This window comes from Bos taurus, chromosome 18 (assembly GCF_002263795.3).
Source record: "Bos taurus isolate L1 Dominette 01449 registration number 42190680 breed Hereford chromosome 18, ARS-UCD2.0, whole genome shotgun sequence".
NCBI lineage: Eukaryota > Metazoa > Chordata > Mammalia > Artiodactyla > Bovidae > Bos > Bos taurus.
Genome location: NC_037345.1, coordinates 65,702,093 through 65,730,069, shown reverse-complemented (window position 1 = coordinate 65,730,069; position 27,977 = coordinate 65,702,093). Strand labels below are relative to the sequence as shown.

General features: G+C 57.6%; 2 protein-coding genes and 1 long non-coding RNA gene across 10 annotated transcripts; all 3 read right to left on the bottom strand.

The window, feature by feature from the left end:
- Positions 1 to 12: 12 nt before the first annotated feature.
- ZNF446 (zinc finger protein 446) lies at positions 13 to 11,372 on the bottom strand. Of its 5 annotated transcripts, XR_003030246.2 has the most exons (8): positions 8,653 to 9,027; positions 7,784 to 8,151; positions 7,507 to 7,708; positions 7,104 to 7,198; positions 5,947 to 6,028; positions 5,726 to 5,818; positions 5,116 to 5,571; positions 13 to 4,887 (listed from the first exon to the last, which is right to left on the bottom strand). XR_003030246.2 is itself a non-coding variant. In XM_010815664.4 (7 exons), exons 2-7 carry the CDS (start codon positions 8,123 to 8,125, stop codon positions 5,192 to 5,194), a joined length of 1,194 nt encoding a protein of 397 aa, XP_010813966.1. In that variant the 5' UTR covers positions 8,126 to 8,151; positions 9,414 to 11,372; the 3' UTR covers positions 13 to 5,191. The 5 variants fall into 5 exon arrangements, 4 of the variants coding, with proteins under 4 accessions (XP_010813966.1, XP_010813964.1, XP_024834621.2 ...); XM_010815664.4 differs by lacking the exon at positions 8,653 to 9,027 and adding an exon at positions 9,414 to 11,372 and having other exon boundaries at positions 13 to 5,571; XM_010815662.4 differs by lacking the exon at positions 8,653 to 9,027 and adding an exon at positions 9,093 to 9,407 and having other exon boundaries at positions 13 to 5,571.
- An 82-nt stretch (positions 11,373 to 11,454) lies between these two features.
- ZNF324 (zinc finger protein 324) lies at positions 11,455 to 17,231 on the bottom strand. Of its 4 annotated transcripts, none has more exons than XM_005219833.5 (5): positions 16,798 to 17,231; positions 16,625 to 16,687; positions 15,168 to 15,294; positions 14,767 to 14,883; positions 11,455 to 14,175 (listed from the first exon to the last, which is right to left on the bottom strand). In XM_005219833.5, the coding sequence occupies exons 1-5, from the start codon at positions 16,831 to 16,833 to the stop codon at positions 12,782 to 12,784; spliced, it is 1,737 nt and encodes a 578-aa protein (XP_005219890.1). In that variant the 5' UTR covers positions 16,834 to 17,231; the 3' UTR covers positions 11,455 to 12,781. The 4 variants fall into 4 exon arrangements, with proteins under 4 accessions (XP_005219890.1, XP_010813963.1, XP_003587408.1 ...); XM_010815661.4 differs by having other exon boundaries at positions 16,618 to 16,687; positions 16,798 to 16,833; XM_003587360.6 differs by lacking the exon at positions 16,625 to 16,687 and having other exon boundaries at positions 16,798 to 17,227.
- A 2,091-nt stretch (positions 17,232 to 19,322) lies between these two features.
- On the bottom strand, positions 19,323 to 27,780 carry LOC100847831 (uncharacterized). Its single transcript, XR_813062.3, has 3 exons — positions 27,668 to 27,780; positions 20,021 to 20,495; positions 19,323 to 19,761 (listed from the first exon to the last, which is right to left on the bottom strand). It is a non-coding gene; the product is annotated as an uncharacterized lncRNA (long non-coding RNA).
- Positions 27,781 to 27,977: the final 197 nt, after the last annotated feature.

The window sequence follows — 27,977 nt, the reverse complement described above, 5'->3', positions numbered from 1 at the left end:
GGGAAACAGTGGAAACAGTGTCAGACTTTATTTTGGGGGGCTCCACAATCACTGCAGATAGTGACTGCAGCCATGAAATTAAAAGACGCTTACTCCTTGGAAGGAAAGTTATGACCAACCTAGATAGCATATTGAAAAGCAGAGACATTACTTTGCCAACAAAGGTTCGTCTAGTCAAGGCTATGGTTTTTCCTGTGGTCATGTATGGATGTGAGAGTTGGACTGTGAAGATGGCTGAACACTGAAGAATTGATGCTTTTGAACTGTGGTGTTGGAGAAGACTCTTGAGAGTCCCTTGGACTGCAAGGAGATCCAACCAGTCCATTCTGAAGTCCATTCAGCCCTGGGATTTCTTTGGAAGGAATGATGCTAAAGCCGAAACTCCAGTACTTTGGCCACTTCATGCGAAGAGTTGACTTATTGGAAAAGACTCTGATGCTGGGAGGGATTGGGGGCAGGAGGAGAAGGGAACGACAGAGGATGAGATGGCTAGATGGCATCACTGACTCGATGGATGTGAGTCTGAGTGAACTCTGGGAATTGGTGATGGACAGGGAGGCCTGGCGTGCTGCGATTCATGGGGTCACAAAGAGTCGGACACGACTGAGAGACTGAACTGAACTGAGATAAACACATATGTCCACACCAACTCTTGCACATCAATGTTCATAGCTGCATTATTCCCAGTCCCCAAGCCTGCAAACAACCCAGTGCCCAGAGAACTTAGGAATGGATAAAACAAATGTGCTAAATGTGTAAATAGCGTATTATTATCGGCAGCAAAAAAAAAAAAAAAGCAGCTCTGATAGATCCAGAGAGACAGAAAAGAGACCGGTGATTGCCAGGGGCAGGGGGAAGAGGACTTGGGGGACTGCCAACAGGGGTGCATGCTTTGGGTAATGAGAAATTTTTCAAAACCTGTGACGACTGAGGCACAGCTCTGAGAATACACTAAAAACCACTGCATCGTATACCTGCAAGGAGTGAATTGCATGGCATATGGCTGTCTCCATAAAGCTGCTAAGAAATCTCAACACTGCAATTTAACATTTTACGATGTGTGCATTTTTATTTTTTAGAATATTAAGCCTTTACCTACTTTGCTGGCTGAGTTTGTGGCGTCCCTTCAAAGTCGTGACCCAGGCCAGCGTCCTGCTCTCCTGCCCCACTCTCCCCGCCCGCCCCAGCCTTGCTCAGCAGCTCTGGGGTGCGGTACCCTACCTGCCTCTGGTGCATCTTCATCGAGTGCAGGGGCAGGCAGCCTGCTCCTGGGCCCAGCGTTGTAACCATCTCCTGCTCAACCAGCCCTAGAGCTACCAAGATGGCTGAACACACAACACGTGGAGGTGAGCACCTCCCACCACGCAGGGTCGCGTGCCCACCGGACCAGGGGGAGGTAGGCTTTGTAGTCAGGAGAGGCTAGGGGGGCCCTGACTCCTGCTGAGGGTGTGACTGGCTCATTGGGGTGACTGCCGGCTTTGAGGGGGAATCAGTCACTCTGCTTGGGGGGGAAACAGCACCCAGGGAGCTGTTTGACTCGGGATCTTACCAGGAACAGCATGGGGAGCAAGGGAAGGGGATTCGCTAATTGCCCGTTGAGGCTCTCCTGGTTTCTGGTGTTACGGAGGCAACAGAATCAGGCCTTACTTTTAGCCGGTGCAGATGTCAGATAGACCCGCGTCAGATTGCGGTTCGGCCAACCACTAGGTCGCCTCCAGCAGGCTTAATTCGGGAGCAACGGCAGAGGAAAGAGACGGAGCTGGAGGGAGGCCCAGCTGAGGACAGAGGCTCTCGGTGGTCTCGAGGACCAGATGAGACGGGGTGGGAAGCGAGCAACTGGGACCAGGCGGGAAGACGCCGACGCCGCCCACGGTCTTGGCCCAGAGGCAGCCCGGGCGATGCTGGGGTGCGGGGTGCCCGGGAGGCTGGCCGAGGAGGCTTGGCTCAGTTACAACAGGGTGACCGTGCTGCGGGAGCTGGCTGGGGCAAGCGGTCTAAAGCCGACGGAAGACAGTGACGGATGTGACCCCGTGATGCGCGAGGCCGCGCCAACAGGGCAACAGGCACACCCGAGCACGTGGGTGGGGCGGAGCCTGCCTGCTGTCCGCAGAGACGCAGAGCTCGTGGGCTTCGCCCGAAGGATGGAAAAGGAAGGTTGGAAAAGCAAGTCCACGACGTTCTGGGGCCTCTGCCGCTGGAAGCCTTTCCTTCCCGGGAAGGCGGGCGGGGGCCATGTGTCCGGAAGACGCTGATGAGTCCGCGGAGAATTTAAAAACCCCTTACCCCACCAGCTGACCGTGAGACAGGGGGATTGTTCGAGATGATGCAGGTGGGCCCAGCGTCATCACGAGGGTCCTCAGAGGTGGAAAAGGAGGGCAGAGGAGAGTGTCGGGCGAGCCCGCTTGAGCACTGAGTGGCCACTGCCAGCCTAGAAGGTTTGGGGAAGGGCGGTGAGCGTGGCACACAGGCCTCTAGGGTGGAAAAGTATAGCGATGGTTCTCCCAGAGATCAGAGAAGGAAAGCAGGCCTGCGGGACCTGGACTTCAGCGCAGTGAGACTATGCCTGCCTCCTGACCTCAGAACTGCAATCTGTTTTGTTTCTTAAAACAATTAGAAAAAGAAAATAAGAACAGAAATCCCACGCTCGAGAAAACTTGCCACTCCCACTCTGCGGGGAGTCTGTTTTGAGGAAACACGCAGGTTGCCCCCCGAGGGTCTGCTCAGGTGTGTCCTCAGGGCACGGGGAGCTGTGAGGGAGAGGCAGACAGGGAACTGACGGGGCCTGGTGGAAACCCAGGAAGTGGAATCTCCACCTAGGCATCATGACACGTCCCATTTTTAGCAACACAGGGAGGTGGGCGGGAAGAGCAGGGCTCAGAACAACACGCTGGGGCCTCGCCCGCTGTAAAACCCCACCCCGTTTGAACACGGAGAAAAACAGTGCCATCCAGGACCACTTTTGTGACCTTTGTCCTCTGGTACATTTCAGACTTTCCTAAGTAAACAGAAACTACTTTAAACATGGAAAATCTCCCAGGAAGGCTGCCTGCCTGCCCCCGCCCACCCCTCACTACCTGTGTGCGGCTGGGCCCTGCCCGCCACCTTCCTCTGTGACCCCAGCTCAGACCTCACCTCTGGCTGCCAGCCAGACTGTGTTATAATGAGGAAGAACCTTTGAATTCTGTCACCTGAGTCCATCACTAAGTCACTAAGTGATGCTGCTTAGTCACTAAGAATGCTGCTTCTAAGCTTAAATTATACATAATAGCCCGCCTCTGGGAGCCCTGACTCACAGGTAGTGAGCATTTAAGCTAGAATTCCTTTGTTTAGCTCACAGGAGACCTCCTGACCACACCACCTGTGAGTGTCTACAGGAAGGAGGAAATGAACACATCCCCTCTGAAGCAGGAAATGTTTCACCTGACTCCATCACCTCTCAGTGTAAGAGCAGCCTGGATTTTAACTCAGACGAGATGGTTCTTTGGGGCACAAGTCTCCTACCGTCTCAGTTTGCTGGCTTTTTGAATACACGCACTACTCCTTGCCCTCACCACTCAGGCTCTCAGTTCATCAGCCTGTCATGCACCAAGCAACACAAGCTTGGATGCGGTAACGAGGTCACCGGTGCCCAGTTCCACCTGCAGCCTGGCTGTACTTCCCCGGGCCTGAGTATGGTCAACAGCTCAAAGGTCCCTGGGCATTTGGGGGGCATGGAGGATTGGGCATGGAGGAGGTGGGTCCCTGGGATGAAGGCTTCTCCCTCCCGGTTTCAGGCTGCAGTAAGCCCCCCAACCCCCGTCCAGGTGTCCTCCACCTTGCCCGGTAACGATGGTTACTGCAGCACTCAACACCCTCCTGCAACCCCTGCATGTGCCCAAGGCTGCAGGGGGCTCAATTCTTGGGCGCACGTGTTTCCCTGAAATCACCTCCCACAAAATGCTCGTTTTAGAGCAGAATGGAGACCGAAGCGCACCGAGTAACAGCCCCCAAGACGTCCACGTCCTAACCCCTGGAGCCTTGAATGTCACCTCACATGCAAAGGGCTTGTGCAGATGAGAGCAGGAGGGTGGGTGGACGTGGAAGCCGTGCAGTCCTGAGACTAGGACCACCACGGTTACTGGGGACTCTGGACGCAGCCCCGAGGGCCTGACGAGGAGGAGGCAGCGTGGGACCGCACCGTCCACAGAGAGCACTTCGGATGGAGTGAAGAGCCACCAACCAAGGGGTGCAGCGGCCTCTACACGTCAGAAAAACTCTTGCAGTGGATTCCCCCTTAGAGACTTCAGGGGGAACCAGCCCTGCTGACACCGTGACTGGGCCCAGGGAGACCCAATCCAGAGTCCCAAGAGGACACACGTGTTGTGTTAAGCCATCGCAGCAGTAGGAAAGTACCACAGGATGCTGGCTGAGACCTGAACGACTGCCCAGGACCCAGATGGGCCGCCGGGGGTGACCCACTGTGCAGGCTGTGGGGACGCAGCCCTGAGCCGCCGGCCTACAGGCCTAAGTGACATCTGTTCTCGGAGCCCATCCTTGTCCAGAAATCCTTGGAGAGAAATTCCCTTCACGTCCACTCAGGCGGGGACAACAATGCCAGCAGTTGGGTGTGCGGCCAAGGAGCAGGTGGGCTGGACGCTGGCCCGGCTCGGGGGCCGGCTGCTCGGCAGCTCCAGGGGCTAGGCGGGAGGGCAGTTGCTCTGATCCGATCAGCAGAGACCATACACCAGGATTCTTCTGCAGAAACGTCTCCAGTTTAAAACTGGAATCTGTTAAAACTCTAAAACGCACAGTGGATAAACTTCAACTTTGCAGCTGGCTGCTGACGGAAGCAGGCCGTGCTCTCCTGGGGTTCCTGGCCCGTCCACACTCAAACCTCGGGCCCAGCTTCTGCAGGAGGAGTGGGAGGGGCCTGGTCACCAAGCCAAGTGGTCCCAGAGGTCAGGCGAGCCTGCACTAGGTCACCGGTGGGAGCTTCCAAGTCCCCTGGCTGCGCTGGGCTGGCGGAGGCCTGGAGCCCAGGCCTCTCAGAAAGCTGGGGTGGGGGAGGCAGGAGACGGGGAGCATTGACTCCGGGGGGAGACTGAGGGGGGCCGAGGGATCCCCTGGGACTCTGACCTGCTCCAGGGTCCTGGGCGGCCTCCAGGTCTCCAGGCCTCGCTGGCGCAGGGACGGGAGACCGCCCTTCCCACGCTCAAGGGGCCTCGGGCCGGTGACTCTTGCGGTGGATGACCAGCTGGGACTTCCAGTCGAAGCTGTGGCCGCAGTCAGCACAGAGGTGGCGCCGCTGGCCGGCGTGGCCCTTGCGGTGGATGACCAGCTGCGACTTCCAGCTGAAGCTGTGGCCGCACTCCTCACAGGCGTAGCCGCGCGGGCCCGGGAGCGCGCGTTGGGGCGGGCCGGCCGGTGGCTTCTCCGTGCACGGGCCGCCGGCGTGCGCGCGGCGGTGGATGACGAACACCGACTTCCAGTCGAAGGCGCCGCCGCACTGAGTGCACGTGTAGGGCTTGCTCCTCGGCGGCGGCGGTGGTGGCGGGGCCTCGGGGCCACCGGGCCGGCCCTCGCTCTCATCTCCTGGGGAGTGAAGGAGGCCAGGTCACCTGGGGGCCCAGCACTGTCCAGCCGAGGCCTCCTGGGCACCCCGCCCGCCCCCATTCTCCACCCCCGCCCCTGCCCCACCCGCACCTGCACCCCAACCCCCACCGAGGGACCTTGAGAGGCCACTCACCCGGGCGGAGGCGTCTCCGCCCCTCGGATCCGGTGCTCAGCACCTCCGGCTGAGACTCCGCGCGGGACTCAGGCAGGGGGTGCGGCAACCCTGCTTGAGGTGGGGGGCCCATCAGGTGAGGGGTTCGCACGAATGAAGGGCCGGGGGCGGGGGGGCAGCCCTTGGGAAGCGCTGGGAGGCAAGGTGCGCCCAAGGGCCCGGACAAGGAGAGGGGTCCTCACCCAGGGAAACCACCGTGCCGTACTTCTCCAGCATCGCGTCCCAGTACAGCTCCTTCTGGGATGGTTCCAGGAGCCCCCACTCCTGCAGGGACACAACCCATCACCCACATAACTATCTACCCTGCACCCACCAGGCCGATCCTGGCCAGAGCCCTGCTGGTCCCCTGAGGGGTGGCAGGTTACCAAAGCCTCACCTGCTGAGATGGGAACCAGTGAGCACTGAAGATGTAGGCCCGGGAAGGGAGCTGCCTCTTGGCTCACCAGTCACCCTCAGCTGCCCCACCCCTCGTTCTGGCCGCAAAGAAGGAAGCTGAGGACACCTGGATGGCCCTGGGACTGCGTGTGCTGCGTGGAGCAAAAGGCCAGGGAATGGCGAGGACCCCAACCACCTCTCCCCTGCCTCTGGTTTCAAGGGTAATAGAGATCCTCAGGGAAAGTGCCCAGCACCTCAGCAAACTTGCAGGGAGGCTGGGGCGCCAGAGGGCAGGCACAGCCTCGCACCTCCGGGCACAGCTGGGCCGGCTGTGGATGATGCAACCAGGCCTTCAGGCTGCGGCTGGGTCCTCGCGAGCTTCTCAGTGCAGAGAGGGTTAGGAACAGTGTCACTGGGAAAGGACAAGACCCTGCTGCCTGCACTCAGGACCCAAGCCCTCCAGTGACAGGGGCTTCCACGCCCAGTTGGTTGCAGCTGAGGGCTGACTGGCCTTGGATGAAGGCCCCGGGCCATTTCCTGGTAAAAGTGTCTCTATTCTGACCTCAGGTGTGCAAGGGAGGCCAGACTGCTGGGTGGCACTCAGGCTTTCCTGCCACACTGGGGACCCTGTCCCCTCTGCACAAGCCCATGAGGGTTCACCCCGGGTGCCGGCTCAGGACTCCTGCCAATCTCCGTCTCACGTCTGTAAGTGCGAAACCTACCTCTGCCAGTTCCCATCACTCTAAACCAGGTTCCCAGTTCCCTGAGAGCAGAATTCTTTCCAAGCACTGTTCTGTCCCCCCGGCCCTGCCAGGGGTACCCTGACACCAACTCCACTTCAGGGCAGCAAAGAGGACAAGAAGCACTGGCGAAGGAGCCTGGACATCCGGCAGGACAGAGAGCAGCCCCTGAGGACACCCTCTTCCTGCAGCAGGGCTGTACTCGCCAACCAGGGGCTGCTCACCTGAAGCCGGGGTGGCTGGAAGGGTGCGGAGGTCGGTTCCTGTTGTTCGACGTGCTCCTTGTGGGACTGGGCTGGAGGTGGGGGGCTGGAGGATGCTAGGAAGCCAGGCAGGCAGGGGTCAGGGACTGTCCCTGCGAGCCAGTGCAGGCAAGGAGCTGGCATTGGTGCTGTAGCCTGGGCCCTCCTCTGGCAACAGGAGGTGTGCTCTTTGTGTGCCAGGCACACGGCAGGTGGGCAGCCAGCCCTTCCCTCCAGCCTCTGGGGGGCCCAGTCCCTGTGGGGCCCGCCTCCCAGCTGGAGACGCCAGACCCACTCCAGGAGCCCCCAGTCTCTGCACAACCTCTCCTGGACTCCCCCACCTTGACTCTCAAGGGGCCCCAGCCCTCGTGCACCCGCACCTCACCTATCTCCTGCATGTAGCCATCAGGCTCCTCCTTCACGCTGCAGCTGAGCTGGGCATTGCCCTCCATCTGGGCATCCTTTGGCCCCTCCCCAGAGGCTGCCCTGAGGGGCTCCACTGTCCCTGAGGGGTGGACACCCCCCACCAACTCCTCTGTCTTCTGCGTGGCTGGGAGCACAGCTTGCTGTAGGACATGTGCTGTAATCTGAGGGGGGAGGGAGGGTCATTGGGGTGCTAGTTTCACTCTGTCCCTCAGAGAAGCCACCACCACCACACTCACCCAACCCAGCAGCTGCCCAGGGTCACGCTGCAGGTCTTCGACCAGGACAACCGCCTCCTCAGGGCTGCCTGGCTGCTGGCCCCGCACCCAGGCCTGAATCTCAGGGGGCAGCGCCCCCAGGAACTGCTCCAGCACCAGCAGGTCTAGTATCTGCTCCTTGGAGTGCGCCTCGGGCTGTAACCACTGGTGGCACAGAAACTGCAGCCGGGCCAGAGCCACCCGGGGACCAGCCACCTCCTGGTAACAGAAGCCCCGGAAGCGCTGGCGTGCCGTCTCAGGATTCTCTGGGATGGCCTCCGGGTCCAGAGAAGGCAGATTTGGGGGACCCAGTGGGGATGGCATTGTGCGGGGAATCTTCCTGGAGCCACCTGCAGGAAAGAGGGGTCAGAGTGTCAGCCACAAGGCCACAGCCAAGGTGAGGCAGCTGCGTGCAGACAGCCCCAGCCCAGGGGTGGTGGTGGTGGTGCTGATGTCTGGACAGAGAGGACCCTAGTGTGGGGACGCTCGAGGCTGAACTGGGGAAAGTTTAGTGGAAGGAAAGGTCACGAGAGCTGGAACTAAGAGCAGAAGGAAATCTTGTGAATCACTTGGAGTCGGATGGAGCTTCCAGGGAACAGCTAGATGATGCTGAACCCAAGGCCAGGGGAATTACCCCAGGCTTCCAGGGTCAGGCCGAGGAGCCGAGGGTGGGGGAACCAGGGTGAGAACAGGCTACCCGTCCCCTCCATCTCTGGGTGACGTTGATTCAAGAGGGGCACCCCGAGGGGCTGGTCTGCGCCACGGGCGAGGCAGGGGCCGACGTGCACCCCGAGACACCGTGCTCGCTGACACTAGACAGCTGTGCGTGACTCACACCGTGTGGACCGTACTTGTGAAAGGCGGAAGCCAAGCAAAACAGAGCCTAGGGCTGTATGGGGCGCTCCGCGGACAACCGTGTCCCGGCCCTGAGGGTCCGCAGGGAGACGCGTCCACATGGGGGGGCCTGTCCGACAGGTTGGACAGGGCCCGACCCCCAGAGCTGGCCTTCCACAGACAGAGGGGAGACGGGGGTCCTCCGCGAGGAAGGGACGGCGCCCCAGACGGAGGAGGGGCCAGACGAAGGCTCGGGGGCGGGGCGCTCCGCACGCGTCGGGTGGCAGCGGGAGGGCCCACGCGCATAGGGCGGCGGCGGGAGGGGCCCGTGCGCCGCGCCGGCCGGCGCTCACTCCGCCACCCCGAGCCACTGCGGTGAGCGGCCCCGCCCCCTTCCGCGGGCCACCCCTCCCATGGGCCCGCCCCTCGCGCGTTGCCCCGGCGACGCGGCCCTGACCCATCACGCGTCTGCTTTGAAGCCCCGTCCCTTCCGCAGCTCCCGTCGGCCTGCCCTTCGCGCGTTGCCTCGGCGACGCCGCCCTGGCGAATCACACGTCTGCTCCGAGACCCCGCCCCCCTCCCGTCGGACTACGTTTCCCATGAGCCTCAGCACGCGAGCACAGGAGCGGCCTCAGAGCAGGTGCTCTTTCTCGGAGGCCTCGCATGACTGAGGGGCGCCCCGTTCCTCCGTGAGGCATCTGCGGCGCCGCGGGCTTCGGGGGTCTCCCGCCCCGTCCCGGCAGCCGCTCTCCCTTTGCACCCGCCCCCGAAGACTCACCAACTGCAGAGATGGACGAGACCTCCGGACGTTGTGCATGCGCACAGCAGGCCGGCACCTATTGGCCGAGAGGTGAGGCGGGGCGGGGCGTGACCTCTCGGCCAATCAGGCTAGCGCTCCGCCCTGGTGCTCTCCCTGCAGCCTCCTTCTGGGCGCCGGCGGTCGCCGTGGTTACCGCGGGAGCACAGCGGCCCGCCTCCCGCTATTTCCAAGGCGACCGCCGGAGCGTGGCCGTGCCCTCCCAGGCGGCGGGAAGTTTCCCAGAGACTCGCCTCTCGGGGTCCCAGGAGGAAGCAGGGACCTGCCGGGAAGGCTGGCCTAACCCATGAGCGTTCTCCGCCTTCCCCAGGAATTTCTCCAGCGAGGGTGGCGCTGGGGTCCGTCATTCGACTACCACTGAGCGCCCTGCGGGTGTGCAGGGACAGCAGGCACTCATCTACTGATGAGGAAACTGTCCCGTAATCTATATCCTCAGACTCTCAGACGTGCCTTCAGCTAGATGAGTCCTGCAAAAAAAGGTCTCTTCCACCATCTACCATGTGGGGAGAGCTGGAGCTCTAACAGCCTATTCAGGAGATTTCCCTCAGTCATGTTTATTTTGGGTCTACCCTTCCAGAGGGCTGCTGGTTTTCAAGCCTTCTGGATTTCTACAGCGTGAGCCTGGTTGGACCACCCTGCACGTCCACCAGCGCCAACTCAGTATTTGGCTTTTCCCTAAATCGGTACTAGCTCCTCGATTTCCACCCACTTCTAGCTTCCGTATGCCATTGCCTCCTCTTTCACGATCCTACTTGTGGTTTTGTGTTTTATTTACTTATTGGCCACACCACGCAGAATGTGGGATCCTAGTTCCCCAATTAGGGATCGAACCCTGGGCCCTCAGCAATGGAAGCTTGGAGTCCTAACCACCGGACTGCCAGGGAATTCCCAAGGGTTAGTGTTTCAAACGCTCCCTGTGGTTTCAGTGGGTTTCTGGACCAAGTAAGATGCATGTGTTCAGTCCTTCATCTTGACCTAGAAAACCCACAAAAACTTAGTCATAACACATTCGGGGTTAAGCAGAGGGGTCAGCCTGGCAGGACACAGCCCAACATGACCACAAAAGTTTGGAGGACAACTCTGGGGCCAAGACATGGGGGCAGGGGGATACTTATGGTTGCTGTTCCTACCCCTTGGTACTGGGAGGGTGGACTTGAGGAGGGTGGAAGAACTGGGGTAGTAGGAGCCAACCACATGGCAACAAAAGCTCAGTGAAGCAGGAAGGAGGCTGGACAGGGCACCAGGCCTAGCCTGAGGGGTCAGTAGGGCTCAGGGTGGAAACCAGGTTCCAGGAGCTTCTTCTGAGATGCAACAAAGGTTGCATGTGACTGATTCTCTGGGAACCTGTTTGATATGCAACAGGCTCCTTTGCTCTTGAGTCCCACGGGCTCCTACCACAGCGCTCTGTAAGCTGTGGGGTTTGCCTGCATCTCACAGCCACACCAACAGACCCTGATATAGCCTGCTCAATGCTCCCTCATGGAGGCCTGCCTAGGGGAAGACAAGACAGAGTCAGGCCAAGGCAAGGACCAGGGCAGAGAGGTTGGGCCCAAGACGGCTGGACACTGGCTCAGAGGACCTGCCTCTGAGGAGTCTTGGGGAGCGTGACCCTGTGTGACCCCTCTCCCTACCCCCAAGTCTCCTTTCCTTCAAAGACTTGTGAGGTTTCGGGGGCGGCAGCCTGCCGGCAGGTTTAAACCTAAAAATGTGAGGTCTTGAGGTGATGGAGCTGGAGCGCTCACTGGGCTGGGGTCAACCTTCTGGGTCACCACACGTGGCCACAGCCTCAGATTCCAGGGTCTGGACCCACAAGGGCTCATCTCCCAGCAGAGCTGCAGCGTGGGGCAGCCCCACCCCATCCGGGTCCCCGACTGCTCAGGGGACAGACAGGCTGCACCTCTACCCTGCAGCCCCTCACAGGGACCAGGCCTGAAGCCAGGGCCCTGCAGCTGTGTGACAACACGTGTGCATCACGCTGAGATGAAACCCGCTTCAGGCCAGCTATGTTCATGTTTCTAAAAAGAAACCTTTATTAGGGAGTCTCTCTGGACTCTGTCTTATCAAAACCTTCTGAACCACGACCTGGAGGCTGAGGCCTCGGACCTGCACAGTGCCGTGCAGAGTTTAAAACGTACCTCCAAGCCGCAATTTCTAGTCTTTTCCCCTCCAATAAATGCACCGTTAACTTCCCTGGAGGTGAGACCCCGGGTGGAGATGCCCCAGGTGGAAGGCCACAAGAAGCCAACCGGGCCCCCAGCCTATTTGTCTGCCTCAGTGCCCCTACCGGGTGGGCTGTGGCACCCTGGGAAGGGGTCTCAGAAGAGCGCCACACACAGCTTCAGGTGGTGTCAAGTCCTCCACCCCATGAGGGGAGCACAGGCAGGCACACGGACACTGGATCCCACAGAAGCAAGTGGCCAATCCGCCTCCTCTGAACCTGTTGCTGTGGTCACCTTCCATCAGGGCAGTGGGGCTGGAGAGGCTCGGATGGCGCTGACTTTAGGGAGGGCAGGACACAGGAGCTAGGCCGGGACCACAATCTGAGTGAACAAGCATAGCCAGGGAACCGGCACTCTGCACCTTGCCCCCCAGCTCCCTGAGGACTCCCCTCCTCCTGAGGGTCGGCCTCGTGCAGGGAGCCAGGCAGGCTTCACCTTCCGAGCTGGCAGGCTAAGTGTGGGGTGAAGGGGCGAGCTCTCTGCGCCTCAGCCTCCTCTGGGGAGTGGAGACCCCAGCCACACCAGCCCCTCAGCGCTGTCAGGAGAAGCCGCTGCAGGCAGAGGCGGAGCTGGCGGGAGCCTGCGGGGATTGCAGATTGCCGTCTGCAGCCTCAATGTTTTCTCTTCCCCGGAGGTGGGAGCTGAGGCTCAGAGCCCAGCCACTGGTTCTAAAGCCAACAGCCACCTCCCACAAGGCCTCCTGTCCACGGGCCCGCTCCCAGGAAGCCTGAGCTGAACTGAGGCCTGGGGTGGGGGATCTCCCGGCAGCGGGGGTGCAGCGGTTCTCTACGAAGCCTCGTTTGGGTGGAAACCTCGGAAATGTCTCCGGACCACCTCCACGCCCTCCAGCACCTCCCGTTCTGGTAGTACCACAGGGAAGACACGCGTGAACCGGCAGCACCCTGCCGGCCTCCCCCGTCCTTTCTGCAGCCAGACCGCTTGAGGCTGGAGGGGTGAGCTGTGGCCGACAAGCGGCAGATCTCGTCACCAGGTGCAGGAGGAACCCCAGTGCCCGCACCGAGCTCCTCCAGAGTGGAGGCCTCTGCGGAGGAGGGGGCTTGTGTGCGCGGAAGGGCCCAACCACCCGCCGGGGAAGGTCGGGCCGCACCCTCAGGCCTCAGTGGTTCTCAGGATGGTGGCTGGCCCCGAGGTGGCGGGGAGCCCGGCTTCCCGCCCCAGCGCGCCCTCGGGCGATGCCCCCGAAGGCGGCCTGGACGGGGGGCGCGGGCCAGCCCGGGGCCGCCGTGCCGGCTTCTCGCCGGTGTGGAGCCTCTGGTGGTGGAAGAGGGCCGGGCGCTCGCGGAAGGCGCGTCCGCAGTGCGCACACACGAACGGCTTCTCGCCCGTGTGGATGCGCCGGTGGCTGAGCAGAACGGCGCCCTTGGCGAAGGCCTTGCCGCAGTCCGCGCAGCGGAAGGGCCGCTCGCCCGTGTGCAGCAGCCGGTGCTGCCGCAGGTTGGAGCTGTGGCTGAAGGCGCGGCCGCACTGCGCGCAGGCGAAGGGTTTCTCGCCCGTGTGCACGCGCCGGTGCTTGAAGAGCGACGAGCCCTGGCTGAAGGCAGCCCCACAGAGCGCGCAGGCGAAGGGCTTCTCGCCCGTGTGCGTGCGCTCGTGCTGGATGAGGTGCGAGTTGCGGCAGAAGCTGCGTCCACAGCGCGCGCACGCGTAGGGCCGGCCGCCCGCATGGATCTTGCGGTGCTGGCTGAGGTTGGAGCGGTGGCTGAAGGCCTTGCCGCACTCGGCGCATCGGAAGGCCTTCTCGGCCGTGTGGATGCGCTGGTGCCGCACCAGCGACGAGCTGTGCCGGAAGGCCTGCCCGCAAGCCAGGCAGCTGTAGGGGGTCTCCCCGCTGTGGATGCGCTGGTGCTGCGTCAGGTGCGACGTCTGGCTGAAGGCTTTGCCGCACTGCGTGCACTCGTACGGCCGCTCCCCGGTGTGTGTGCGCAGGTGCTTGAGCAGGTCGGAGCTCTTCACGAACACCTTGCTGCACGCCCTGCACTCGAAGGGCTTCTCCCCAGAGAGGAGGCCAGGCCCGGGCTGCAGTGCCTCACTCAGCTCGGCCCAGCCGGGAGGCTCGCGCCAGGCCGGGCCCATCCCTCGCGCTCCTGGAGCCCCGGGAGCACTCGAGAAGGCTCCCCCGGGGGCCTCGCGTGCCCAGGGCTTCCGCCGCTCTGACACCCGGGGTGGCTGGCTGGGCGTGGGGTGCTCTGCGAGGGCCTTGTCCCCAGGTGGCGGCCGCAGAGAAGAGGTCAGCCGGAGGCTCACGCTGGCGTCGCCCCTGCCCGGCCCCAGCCGGAGCCTCTCCCAGTAGATCACGGACACCCCGGTGGGTCTCCTCTCCCGGGAAGGGGAGATGCTGCGCCGACCCTCCGGGATCTTCCCGCGCTCACAGGCACCCGCGGTGGGGAGGACCCTGGCAGGCGCCAGAGGGGAGCCATCCCCGAAGGCCCCTGGGAATGGGGCTTCTCCAGAAACACAACCGTCCTCCACCAGAGGAGGGGAGCCTGCAGGCACAGAAACGGTGGACAACTGGGTCATCCTGGGCGGGCCGTGGGGGTGGGCGAGGGGACCCCAGACCCAGCGTGGATGAGGGGGACAGGGGCCTGACTACCTTCAGGTGCAGAGCTGACCCCGGGGTTCTCCTCTCTGCTCCTCCCTCACCAACTCTGGTACTGACCGCCTGGGCCCTAGCACCTACTGACTGCCTCTCCCCCGTAGGACCCCACCAAGGCAAGACCACAAGTGATCTGGGCAAGACTGTGTCCCCAGGGCCTGGAATGGAGCTGGCCACCCCAAGTGCTCAAGAAACCATGCACCCATAAATAAATGGCCTCACGGATGAGGTGGCGAGGGAAGACTGGAAGGGTCTGAGGCCACACACACTGGCCGAGGGTGGAACTCTGGGCAGGTCTCCCCATGGCCTGGAGGCGGCCCCGAAGCCACCTTCAAAGGGTGGCCAAAGTCGGAGCCTCTAGAAGAGGCTGAAAGTGAACAGTCAGGAGGGTGGGAAGCCAGAAAGGACCACGTCCGGGAAGGGAGGCGTATGAAGCCAGCTCAAAGACTGGCCGCCAGCTCACACCCCGAGCCCCACTCACCGTGGTGGGGCCTCCTCTGGGCATCCCAGGCCAAGGTCACGTCCGCCCCACTGAGAACCCAGGGCTCGTTGCCGCACTCCAGCTGCGTGACCACACGGGGCCGGGACACAGACAGGCCTGCAGGAGAAGACGGGCGAGTGAGGGGCAGACGGAGGGGCTGGGGCTTCATGGGACGCAGACAGCACCGTCTGTGAGGATGAGGAGGCCAAGGGCATACCCCAGGGCAGGGTCACACCTCCTCCCACGAGTGAGGAAAACCGTGCTGGCAGCACCAGCAGGGGACTGAGTGCTGAGACACCACAGTTAACAGGGATGCTTGGCCAGTGGGCACGTGGCTGCCAGGCGATGAGAGGTTAGTGCTGGCAGCCCAGCCTGGCTTCGCGTGGGGACCCAGCACTTACCCAGCGAGGCCAGGAGGGCGAAGTTCTCCAGCATCACCCGGCGGTACAGAGCCCTCTGCGCTGTATCCAGGAGCCCCCACTCCTCCTGGGAGAAGTGCACGGCCACATCCTCAAAGGCCATTAGGCCCTGCCAGAGTCGGAAGGTGGACACAATGAAGCTACGGCTGTGTGACCCAAGACCCAGCTCTCTGCCCCAAAAGCTACCTCTGCGCACGTCTCTCAGCTGCTACCCGCCCCCCGAACAAGTCTCTGCAGGTGGAACACCCCTGACCTGGTTGAGCCCCTCCGCCTTCCTTATCTAGGCCGTAGATGCCTCTTTAACCCCGCCTGACCATCTACATGAGGAAGCCCCAAGGGAAGCCCCTGGTGCCCACCCATTCTCCAGCCTTTGCAAATGCTGACCCACCCAAAGGTGCCCTCACTGCTCCTGCACAAGTAACAGCAAGTGACGGCAGCAGAGCCCCCAGGACACGCCCATCCCTGCAGGGACGCCCTCTCCTGCTGAACTCGCCCAACATTTCGAGGCTGCTCTTTGAACCAGAGGGCTGGCTGATCCCCTGCAGTCGCCACAGGCAAGATCCCAAGGACCTGGCGGGCACACAGAAGCCACTTCCCTCCTCCAACAGTCAGACCTCCTCTATTTCCTCCTCATTCGGCTGCCGCCTCCTTTCCCTCAGCCACCTGCCAGACTTCCCCCAAGAGCCCCAGGACTGCCAGCCATTTCCATCTCCCTAGAACCCTAAGTATCTATGCATGTCCCTGGCTGACTCCATGAGATCCCCTCCTCCTACGTTTGATTCCCAGGCTCAGCCTCACTCAGAACACCAGGACACTGTCGTTGGACAGCTACAATTCCAGGTCCATGTGACACCTCCACTCTAAGATACCATAGACTCTTACCAATTTCCCCTTAAACCTACTTTCCCTTCAAATGCCTAATTTTGTCTACAGCACCTTCTTCCCCCTCCCCCACTCTGTCCCACTGAGTGATAGTTGTCACTGACACAGTCCCAGGGCAAGGATGTAATCAAGGGTTTTCGATTTCAGGCCAAGCTCCCAAATCCTGGCCCCACATCTGCATCCTGTTGGGTGCTCCGCGGAAAACCTTAGAATGGTCCTTCCATTGGGGACTCACGCACATCCCACTTGCTACACCAGAGTATCTACACAGAATTCTCTTCTCCACTGCCCGGACTCTGGCCGCAGCCTGCTCCCTGCACAGCGCCACCCCCTCTGCTGCCCTCCATCCAGAAAACGATAGGATACGTAAAACCTCGTGACTTAAAGCATGTCCAGTCTCCAGTGCCCTGGGATAGTCTTAATTCCTCGGCCTGTCCTTTAGGACATACCCTCTCCTGGTCCCGCAGTTTCGGTTTCGGAAGCGCCTACACTCAGGCTTCCCTCCCAGCTTTTGTACACGGGGCAACGTCCCCTGGGAAGTTCTACTCACACCTCACCCCCTTAGCTGCAAGAAGTGGGGATCCCACGAGTGCACGCCCAACCGGCCGGAACACCAGGGCCTAGGACGAAGCGCGAGGGGAAGACATCAGGTGAACTGCCTCCCCGGCTTGGGGCTCTGGTCCCTGGAAGAGGCAAAGTGGGGTGGGGCGCCCGGGCTCTAGCTACTCACCTGTTCCTGGTCGGGCTGCGCCGCCGCCGCCGCCATTGGAACCTGCAGAAAGGGCGGGCGCCCAGACGCGGGCCTCACTCCCCGTCCGTCAAGGGCGCCGCGTCGGGGCTGCGTGGAAACCAGAGAGCGCGCGGCTCGGCGGCAGCCCAAGCGGCACCCGGGGAAACTGAGACCGGCTATGAGTCGTGGGCCTCCTGGCTCCGCCGCCCGCGCCTCGAATCTCCTCCCGCGCGTCCTCGCTGCCCGCGCCTCGGGTCACAAGACCCTCCAGCCAAGCCGGCCGCGACCCTGCCCTCTCCGGCCGTCACCGGCGTGGCCCGACACCGGTAGCCAAGTGACAGTCCCAGGCGCCGGAAGTCCAATCTCGTGAGCTCTCATTGGCCCGTGGCGCGTTGCGGACGCACGCGCAGAGACTTCGGGGAGGCGTGGCTTCTGCCTGCCTGCAGGCAGGGCGGACGGGGGTGGCGGGCGCCCTCCTGTCTCCACGGCAACGGCAAAGCGTCACCGCGAGGGACGCTGGGAAGTGGAGTAGCCGGCCTTCCAGATGTCTGTACTATTAATACTGTATGTAAATCTTTGTATTGTAAGAGATAGCATCCATTTTGGCGTTCATTTCAGTTCAGTCGCTCAGTTCGTGCCCGACTCTTTAAGACTCCATGGACTGCAGCACACCAGGCTTCCCTGTTCATCACCATCTCCCGGATCTTGCTCAAACTCACGTCCATCGAGTTAGTGATGCCATCCAACCATCTCATCCTCTGTCGTCCCCTTCTCCTCCTGCCTTCACTCTTTCCCAGCACCAGGGTCTTTTCCAGTGAGTCAGTTCTTCGCATCATATGGCCAAAGTATTGGAGCTTCAGCTTCAGAATCAGTCCTTCCAATGAATATTCAGGACTGATTTCCTTAATACTACAATTAGTATTTGTGCTTAAATTTTGCTCACCTTGAAACTGAAGAAAATCTAATGCATATCTCTGTAGGACATGTTTCCTGCCATTCTTGTACACAAAGAATATTCAAGTCCCATCTGGGGTGCACCTTGAACCCACGTCTGGACTACAAACCCAGCCTAAACCTATATATTGGGACTCAAACACAAGGTGTTTTTCTATTGTTCTGGCTTCATGGCATAGCACGAGGGATCCCTTCAACCAGGGATCAAACCTGCACCCCCTGTAGTGAAAGCATGGAGTCTTAACCACTGGACTGCCAAGTAAGTCCCAACCCATGGTCATTTAATTGAGATCACACACCGGGTCTCCGGATTTAACGAAGTTCAGGTTCTTTATGTCTCATCGCAGAAAGAATTCAGTGAGATACAAAAATGATAGGTAAGAAGTAGATTTATTTAGAAACACATTCCATAGATAGAATGCAGTCAGCCTCAAAAGGCCAGAACGACCATGGGAGAAACACTCCACAGTGTGGGCCATCTCAGAAAGCGAGAGGCCCCAAAACATGGGGTGATTAGTTTGTATGGGCTGGGTTACTTCATAGACTTAATGAGTGGAAGGGCTTTTCCGACTGTTTGGGGAAAGAAGTGAAGATTCTCAGGAATTGGGCCACTGCCCACTTTTTGACCTTTTACCATTGGCCTCAGCACTGTCAAGGTGCTGGTGCGTGTGTCATGTAACTTCTCTGGGGCTTCTCTGCACTGGGGAGGGGCTCTACATGTACCCCCACTTCAGCTGCCTTTGGTGTTGGTGGAGGCTGGGGCTGAACTGGGAGCCTCCCCGCCACGTCCCCGGGTACATGGCTTCCACCTACTACAACCAGGTGTCTTTGAAGATGTGTACACAGGTGTCACAGGGGTGGGCTCTCCAGCTTTCTGGGTCTGCGTGGTGGTCCTGGACTGTGAGCCTGACCGCACTGGTACAGATGGCAACCCTCCTCGACTCCAGGCCTCGTGGTGGCCCTCGGGCAGGTTAGGAGTCTGCGGACATCTTTGGTGGGGGACATGATTCTGCTGACCAGGAAGGGGCAGCTGAACCAAAGGGCCTTGCCGGAATGTGTCACATGTGGAGGCTCAAGAGGGCCCATCCCCCCGCCCTTCACCCAGTCCCCCTCCCTTCTCCACGTGGATGTCAAACGGATGTTCTTTTTTTAAATGTATTTATTTGGCTATGTCAGGTCTTACTTGAGGCATAGGGGATTTTCCCTGTGGCTTGTGGGCTCCAGAGCATGTGGGCTCAGCAGTTGTGGCACTCGGGCTTATTTGCATCTCGGCACAAGGGGTCGTATTTTCCCATCCAAGGATCAAACTTGCATCCCCCACACTACAAGGTGGGCGCTTAACCACTGGACCACTGGGGAAGTCCCAAAAGGGATTCTTGTCAGATCGAGTCACTCCTCCAATCATGTCTCCCCAACTCATGCCCCACCCCGTCCCCCCCAGGATAAAGGCCTAACATGAATCCTTCTCCCTTGGGACTTTGTGGTAAAGGACTTCAGGTGTCCTGCATACCCTCCTCCAAGCCTCTGCACATGCTGATCCCTCTGAAGCAGGACAGAGAAGTTGTTTTTTTTTTTTAATATATATATTTTTTATTTTTAACTTTACAATATTGTATACAGAGAGGTTCTTTTAGACAGAACCTTTAAAAGAAAGGCATAGCTATGGAACACGAACGATATGGGGCTTCCCAGGTGGCTCAGTGGTAAAGAATCTGCCTGCCAGTACAGAAGGCACTGTTTCAATCCCTGGGTTAGGAAGATCCCCTGGAGAAGGAAATGGCAACCCACTCTAGTGTTCTGCCTGAAAAATTCCATGGACATGGGGTGGCAGAGTCAGAACTTGTTAGGCCCTAACTGCACAGGGGCTGGGAACTGACCCTCTCTGGCCGAGGGCCCCATGGAGGGTCTGCTGGCAGTGCCAGGGGAGCTTCCCTCCTTCCTGAACAGGCTCACTCTGCTGGGGGCAACTGGAACGTCCTGGGAGCAACTCCCTTCCGACTGCTCCAGACTCTGTGACAATAAAGCCGGAAGGGTTACATCACCTTGGAGCCAGGGCTGTGGCCCAGGAGGCAGAATAGAAATGGGTCGTGGCCAGGGTGCTGAGGGGGCAGATTCTCGATGACAGCGATGTCCACGTGCCTCTGGGGACAGAGTGGGAGGGCAGGGGAGGCGCCCTGTCCTCTTGTGGTCCAAAGGGTCTTGTGACTTCCAGGCCTCCAGGGAAAGCACTGTGGCCAGGTTCTCAGTCACCTGTGTGCCCAGAGCTTACCTGAGGTGGAATCATAGGACTTGAGGGGTACAGCGGTCTGAGAATAAGGAAGCAGGTCCCTCAAACCAGCGCAGCTTCGTGTGGCCACCAGCTGGAGATGAGCCATCTTTCTGTGCCAGGCCAGAAAAACCAGATCCCTGTAATCACCACTCCAGGCAGACAGGGGCAGGTCCCCTCTACGTAGATGGGGAATGGAGGGGCACAGGGAACAGGCAACAGGGGACGCCAGAGCCCAGTACGCAAGGGCACAGGCTGTGAGATCTACAGGGGCCAAACTCATATCTATTAACACCACGCATAAGGTCACTGAGCAGCTGAAGTTGTCCTGAATCCTGCAGTCTTCTGAGCCATATTCCTGAGAGCTGTCACCCCACCAGCAAAAGCCAGGGAGGCTCCTGTTGCCCAAGCTGGGTTGCTGGTGACTTCAGCAGTCATGACCTTCATGGCTGTCCAGCCTCAGGGCGCAGAGGCACAGCTGTGAAGAAAGGAAAGCGGGAAAGGTAAGCACAGTTGCAGGATCTTCTGTTGGGTGTGTACTTCCTGGAGGAGCTAGACCTTAGGATTTCTTTGTGGAACTTCTGCTTTTATAATTTTTGTATCTGTTTTATTTTTTGGCTGCCTTGCATGGCATGAGGGAATCTTATTTCCCTAACCAGGGATGGAACCCAGACCCCCTGCAGTGGAAAGTGCAGAGTTTTAACCACTGGACTGCCAGAGAAGGCGCAGCACTTATTTTACAATATCTAATACCATGAGAATCTAGAAATCTTCCCCAATGGCTCAGTAGTAAAGAATCCGCTGCAGTACAGGAGATGCAGATGGGTTCAACCCCTGGGTCAGGAAGACAGCTGGGAGGAGGAGATGGCAACCCACCCCAGTATTCTTACTTGGAGACTCCCATGGACAGAGGAGACTGGAGGGCTGCAGTCCACAGGGTCGCAAAGAGTCAGACACGACTGAGTGACTGAGCACGCTCAATAGCCATGTGAGTTCAGTGTGGTAGGCAGAACCACGGTTCTCCAAGAACGTCCACACCCTAATGCCTGGAACCTATTAACACGTTACCTGACGTGGCCATAGATGGGAATATTATCCACAATTGCCCGGGTTAGTCTAGTATAATCACATGAGCCCTTGAAAGCAGAAAAGCACAACACAGATATTTTAAATCTAAGAATGTCCTAGGTCTGACACTCATGTCAGCTGCTCTAAAACCAAGGCCTCAGCAAGGCTGCATTGCTTCTGGGGGTAAAAGGGCTTTCCTTGCCTGTTCCAGACTGCCAGCATTCCTTGGTTCCTGGCTTTTTCTGTCTTCAAAGCCAGCAAAGGCACCTTGAGTTTTTCTCACATGACATCACTCTGATTTGGTCTCTCTCCATCTCTATGCCTCCCTCTTCCACTATAAGGACCCTTACAACAAGGACCCGTAATAACAAGGGTTATTACGATGTTTCCTCCCACCCTGCCAACCTCAGACAATCCAGAATGATCTCCATGTCCCAAAGTCAGCTGGTTATCAACCTTATTTCCACCTACCATCTAAATGTAGTTCCCTCTTGCCCTGTAACAACATGTTCTGGACACTAAGTCCTCCACATCTTTGGCGGGAATGGTGCTTTAGTCTGCTTACCATGCATGCTCAGTTGCTTCAGTCGTGTCGGACTCTTTGCGACCCTATGGACTGTGGCCCACCAGGCTCCTCTGTCCATGGGATTCTCCAGGCAAGAATACTGGAGTGGACTGCCATACCCTCCTCCAGGGGATCTTCCCGACACAGGGATCAAACCAGCATCTCCTGCACTGCACACAGATTCTTTACCCACTGAGCCACCTGGGAAGCCCTGCTTACCATAAGTATACTTACACAAAAATTAAGCATTGCCTACTTGTTACATCAAGAATGAGTGCACTTTTTATTTTGGTAGATGTTAAAGGAAGAAATGTTCACATATTGAGGGCTAGGCAAGTCATTCTTGCTTATATATGATTTAACTTGATTTCTATGCTAACTAAAAAAGATAGCACAGAAGGAAGTCAAAGTAGGAAGTCAAGAAATACCCAGAGTAGCAGGCAAGTTTGGCCTTGGAGTACAGAATGCTGCTGCTGCTGCTGCTAAGTCGCTTCAGTCGTGTCCGACTCTGTGCAACCCCACAGACGACAGCCCACCAGGCTCTGCCATCCCTGGGATTCTCCAGGCAAGAATGCTGGAGTGGGTTGCTATTTCCTTCTCCAATGCATGAAAGTGAAAAGTGAAAGTGAAGTTGCTCAGTAGTGTCTGACTCTTCACGACCCCATGGACTGCAGCCTACCAGGCTCCTCCGTCCATGGGATTTTCCAGGCAATAGTACTGGAGTGGGTTGCCATTGCCTTCAAAGCTGGGCAAAGGCTAACAGAGTTTTGCCAAGAGAACACACTGGTCATAACACAACAACACAAGAGAGAGGACTCTACCCATGGACATCACCAGATGGTCAACACCGAAATCACATTGATTATATTCTTTGCAGCTGAAGATCGAGAAGCTCTATTCAGTCGGCAAAAACAAGACTGAGGACTGGCTGTGGCTCAGATCATGAACTCCTTATTGCAAAATTCAGACTTAAATTCCTTATTGCCAATTCAGAGTTAAATTGAATAAAGTAGGGGAAAGAACAGGGTGCACTGGCCAGAAATAAAGAATGTCCATGTTAAAAAAATAAAGTTTAGGGATTTCCCTGGTGTTCCAGCAGTTAATGCTTCCCAGGTGGTCCCAGTGGTAAAGAATCCACCTGCCAATACAAGAGAGGTAAGAGATGTGGGTTTGATCGGAGTGCACACGCATACACACACATACACACCCACTTACTCTGGTGGTCCAGCAGCTAATGCTTCCCTGGTGGCTCAGATGGTAAAGAATCCACCTCCAATGCAGGAGACACGGGTTCGATCCCTAGTCCAGGAAGATCCCCTGGAGAAGGAAATGGCAACCCACACCAGTATTCTTGCTTGGAGAATCCTTTGGACAGAGGCGCCTCAGGCTACAGTCCTTGAGGTCGCAAAGAACTGGATATGACAGAGCGTGACACGTGCCTACACATACACACACACACCCCGTGCTTCCATGAAGAGGACATAGGTTCCAGCCCTGGTGTACCAACTAAGATCCCACATGAGTGTGGACACACTAGGTTTGAGCTCAGGAGGGCTGTGGTGTGTCATGCTTGCCACACTTGCTGGCAGAGCCCTGGGCGAGAGGAGGGCTCAGCCTGGCAGGGAGGTGCCGCGCAGGCTCACCTTGTCCTGAGAGTGGGTGCAGAGCAGGTGTGAGCCGCGGCGTGCTGCTCACAGCCAGACGACAGTCTGCAAGCAGGCGGCCTCCTCGGCCTCCCTGGGCTTGCTTCTGGCAAGGCCATCACTGCAAGGCAGGAGCCCTGGGGCTTAGAGGTCTGCAGCCAGGATCTCAGGGGCACAAGCGACACTGCAGGTGAGCCTGGGGGCACCTGCCCTCATCATCTGCTGGTTTCCACCGAGGCGGGGCCCAGAACGTGGGCAGGGATGGTGGGGTCCACATTTGGTGGTCCCATCCGCTGCTTTTCCAAGAAGAGTGAGAGATGCATGTTTTACATGGAGCCTTTTGATTTTATAAAGGTTCAAGACTGTTCCCCCCCAAACTTCAAAGTCTATAGGTATGTATGAGCTCCACTCTTTCTATATATAGAGAGAGAGCTATATACAATGTTGGTTTCTGGGCTATCATTTGTGACTCAGGACAAAAGGCAAACCAGGAGCCCAGGGGTCCCCAGACAGGAAGGCACAGGGCCCAGGGTTCGCTGCACAGCACTCTGCGGCCACTCTCAGGACGCCTCTCCACTCCCTCCCCATCATCGACCTGAAGCCGACACTCCTGCAGGCCTGTGGTGAGCCAAGCTTGGGGCCTGTCTTCCTGAGCTCTCCCCAGCGTTCCAAGGCATCAGTATGTCCACTGAACTCAGACCTTCCCTTCCGCCGACAGGGCAGCTTGCGATCAGAGCTGCAGTCAGGTGTGCCTTGGGGCCTCAGGCTTCCAAGCAAAGGGTGGGCTCAGCTCCCTGTACCAGAGCGGTCAGCTGTGGTCAGCGAGGCCTCATGGCGCTGCCTCCCACGCCTGGGAGAAGCCTTTCCCCTGCCTGTTACCCTCCCCACCCAGGCTCTGTGCACTTTATGGAACACCCATGTTTCACCGGTGGTGCCAGAACAAACCCAGGTCCACTGGTTCTGAGTGTGCAATCCCTATCAGAACCACAGCCAACATTCTGAGCAGAAACTAACAGGCTGACCCTAAATTCATAGACATGCAGAACACAACAGGGAAAACAATTGTGCTAAGAAAGAAAGTTGCACTTTCCTTACTAAACTTCAAAAATGTCTATAAAGCCAAGGTACTCACGACAGTGTGGTCCTGTCAGTAGGACAGAAATATAGATCAACAGATTTAAGAGAGCAAAATAGCCTTAACTGATTTCCAACAAAAATATAATGTGGAAAGATGGCCTTTTCAGCAAATGGTTCTGGGAAAACTAGACATTCACATGCAAAAAAATAAATTCAAACCCTTATCTCAACTATACGTAAAAGTTACCATGAAAAAGACCATAAATGTAAGAGCTAAGACTATAAAATTTATTGAAGAAAACAAAGGAGAACTTTTTGACTTTTGGCTAGACAAATAATTTTTTAGGTATGATACAAAGACAATATATAAATAGAAAAACTAATATATTAGACAATGAGTGTAAAATTTAACATCAAAATGTAAAATCTGCTCTTCAAAACGCATCATTAAGAGACTTTCCTGCTGGCCCAGTGGCTAAGACTCTGCGCTCCCCATGCAGGGGGCCTGGGTTTGACCTCTGGTCGGGGAACTAGATCCCACATGCCACAACGAACACCCAGCACAGCCAAATAAACAAATTTTTTTGTAAAAAGACACCATTCAGAACACTAAAAGATGCACACACAGCCTGGATTGGAGAGGAGTTTGGCGGGGGTGATAAGGGAGATATGTGTATGTAGGGCTGAGTCCCTTCACCGTTCACCTGAAACTACCACAACTATGTCTGTTAACTGGCTACCCCCCAATGCAAAATAAAAAGTTTTTTTTTTAATAACACAAATAAATAAAATAAAAGTTAAAAAAAATGAGCCACAGACTGAGAAAAAATACTTAGAAAATACTTACATATGGTTTCTAAATACAGAATCTATGAAGAACTTTATGGCTCAAAGATAAAAAGACAACCCAATTAGAAATAAGGAAAAGATCTGAATAGACGTTTCATTGGAGGAAACAGACTGTTAACACGCACGTGAAAATACCATTGTTCATGAGAAAAATGGAGATCAAAAGCCCAATGAGATGACGGCTTCAAGGGTAGAGAGTTTCAGTTCAAGATAATAAAAATGTTCTGAAGAAGTACAGGGGTTAAAGTGGCACAACTGAATTAATGCCACTGAACCATACACTTAAAAATGGTTAAAATGCTAAGTTTTGTGCATATTTTGCCATGGTTTTTAAAAGCCGTTGAGATACCATTTCACACCACCAGGATGCCAGCTCCAAGTTGTCTTGGTGTTGGCACGGTGGAAAAACTGAACAGTCCTGCAGCGCTGCTGGGAGTATAAAAGGCACAGACCCTTTGGGAAATGGTTCGGGAGCTTCCAAGGAGGTAAACATCAACTTGCCAGGCTTCCCTGCTGGGCCAGTGGTTGAGAGCCTGCCTGCCAATGCAGGCGGCATGGGTTTGATCCCTGGTCCAGGAGGATCTTCTATGTCTCGGGGCAACTAAACCCGTGCACCACAACTACTGACGCCCTCGCTCTCTATAGCCCGCGGCCCACAACCACAGAAGCCACCGCGACGAGAAGCCGGAACATTACAACGAAGCGGAGCCCCCAAGCGCTGCCGGAGGACAGGTGACGGAGGGAAACGTCACAGGTCCGGACTGGGCCACCCGATCAGAAAACAACCAAGGTGAACGATCTGCTGCTACTCAGGCTGTGATGCTTCTGATCTTGGACCATGGCTGTCAAGGTCCCAAGGCAAACGGCGCTGCGATTGTTTACACGGTGGTCTGGGAGAAGAAGCAGGTGGTCACAGCCACCACGAGGGCCAGCAGCGCCTCTCCTGGGAAAGATGACAAGCCTGACCTGGTGAAGACAGCACCACATCCCAGCAGAGGCTTCACTGGCCTCACTAAGGAGACCTATTTCTTCCCCAAAAAAGGCACATGCTCTTGTCCTCAAAAGTCACTGGGTCCTGCAACACCAGGCAAGGGGCACAAGAATATGATCTAAGCACTGGGCACTGGACCCGGGCCCCCAGTCTTTGTCCCGCCCACACCTCCCCTTACGCCTCCAAAACCCCGTCCCCTGACACCCCTGCTCGCCCTTTCATCTCTGAGGGTGTGGGCCCTCCTCCTGGGTGTGCACTGTCCCCACATCCACCAGAGTTTAGACAGTTTCTCTTTCCTGCACCCACCTCCTCCACTCGGCTACTGGTCCTTCATCTGGACATCCCACACTCATCTCAGGGCCCATCTGGAACCACAAGCTGAGATTTTCCTTCCAAAATCCCATCTCAGGACATAACCTGGTCCAGGCCACCAGGGCAGGGCAGTCTAGACATCAGGAAGCTAAATGGAAATTTCCTGTTCACGGGCACGCGGGTCAGCTCCACCTAGAGCTCTCCAGACAACTCAGACTCTACTCCCACATAATCCAACTGCTACTCTTCTGCCAAACATACTCCTTCTGCCAACCTCCGCTCTCCATCTCATTCTTTATCTGTAACACTTGGGATAGTCCTTTATCCTCCACTACATTCACTCTCCATTCGTAAACGGAAATCCCATCGATTCCACTCTGAAAATCGTATAGGGAATCTGATTATTTCTCCCACCTCTCCTACTTCTATTCTGGAGAGGTCACCGGAGAAACATTTGCAGCAGCATCCTCCTGAAGCTGCCTGCTTTCAGCCCCCACCACAACTCCGTGTTCACGCAGTTTCAAAATCCTAACTCAGATCATGGCCATCCATATTCTAATGAAAATCTGTGGCTCCCAGAATCCAAAGCCCGTCAACAGAGGTGGGACTCCCATGCTCACGCTGTCGGTTCCCGGCAGTGGAGACTGCAGAACTTTCCCGAATGCTCCCAGGCCAGTCTCACCTCCGAGTCTTCGCACATGCACATCCCTCCGCCTGTACCCTCCACATTTTATCACACTGGACTCTGAAATGCAGACTTCCACCCACGAACGCCCCAGTGTCCTGAGCACCGAAGCCTGGGGTTCAGTAGGGGACTTGCGGCACTGGGGTTCGGAGTCCAGGTGGAGGCCAAGAGACCCTGCTCTCTTACCATGCCCGCAGTCCAGCTATATGCTGGGTCATGACCTCGGAACGGGTGGCTTTGGAGCCTGGGGCCCTTCTCCGTAAAGCGGATACGATGCACAGGGCGACGACTCCGGGTCGGCCACGGGCACAGACAGGCCTTGATGGACGACCCGGAGAACAACCCCGCGCCGGGCGGTCCCCCGACAGCCGAGGAAACAAGAACCCGGGGAGACGGGACGTTTGCTGAGGTCACGGGACATACAGGGCACAGTTGGGACCTCCTAGGCTGTCGTACCTACCCACTCCCGTTTCCGCGGGCCTGAGGAGCCCCCTGGACACCAACCACGGTCCAACAACTAGGTCCATCTGCCCGCGACCGACAGAGAAGCAACCATCTGAATCCGGAAGTCCCGCCCTCCAAGGCGTGGCCGTCCCGGAAACGCCTATTTCCTGGGCTATCATTGGTCAATACTGGTGTGAACGCACAGTGAGGGAAGTTCTGGGTAGTGTAGTTCAAGTCGCGTGAGCCGTGATGCGGTGCGTCCAGTCTAATCACCTAGGCAACGACTCGGCGGCACCGCGATAGGCTCAGGGAAAAGCGACATAGAC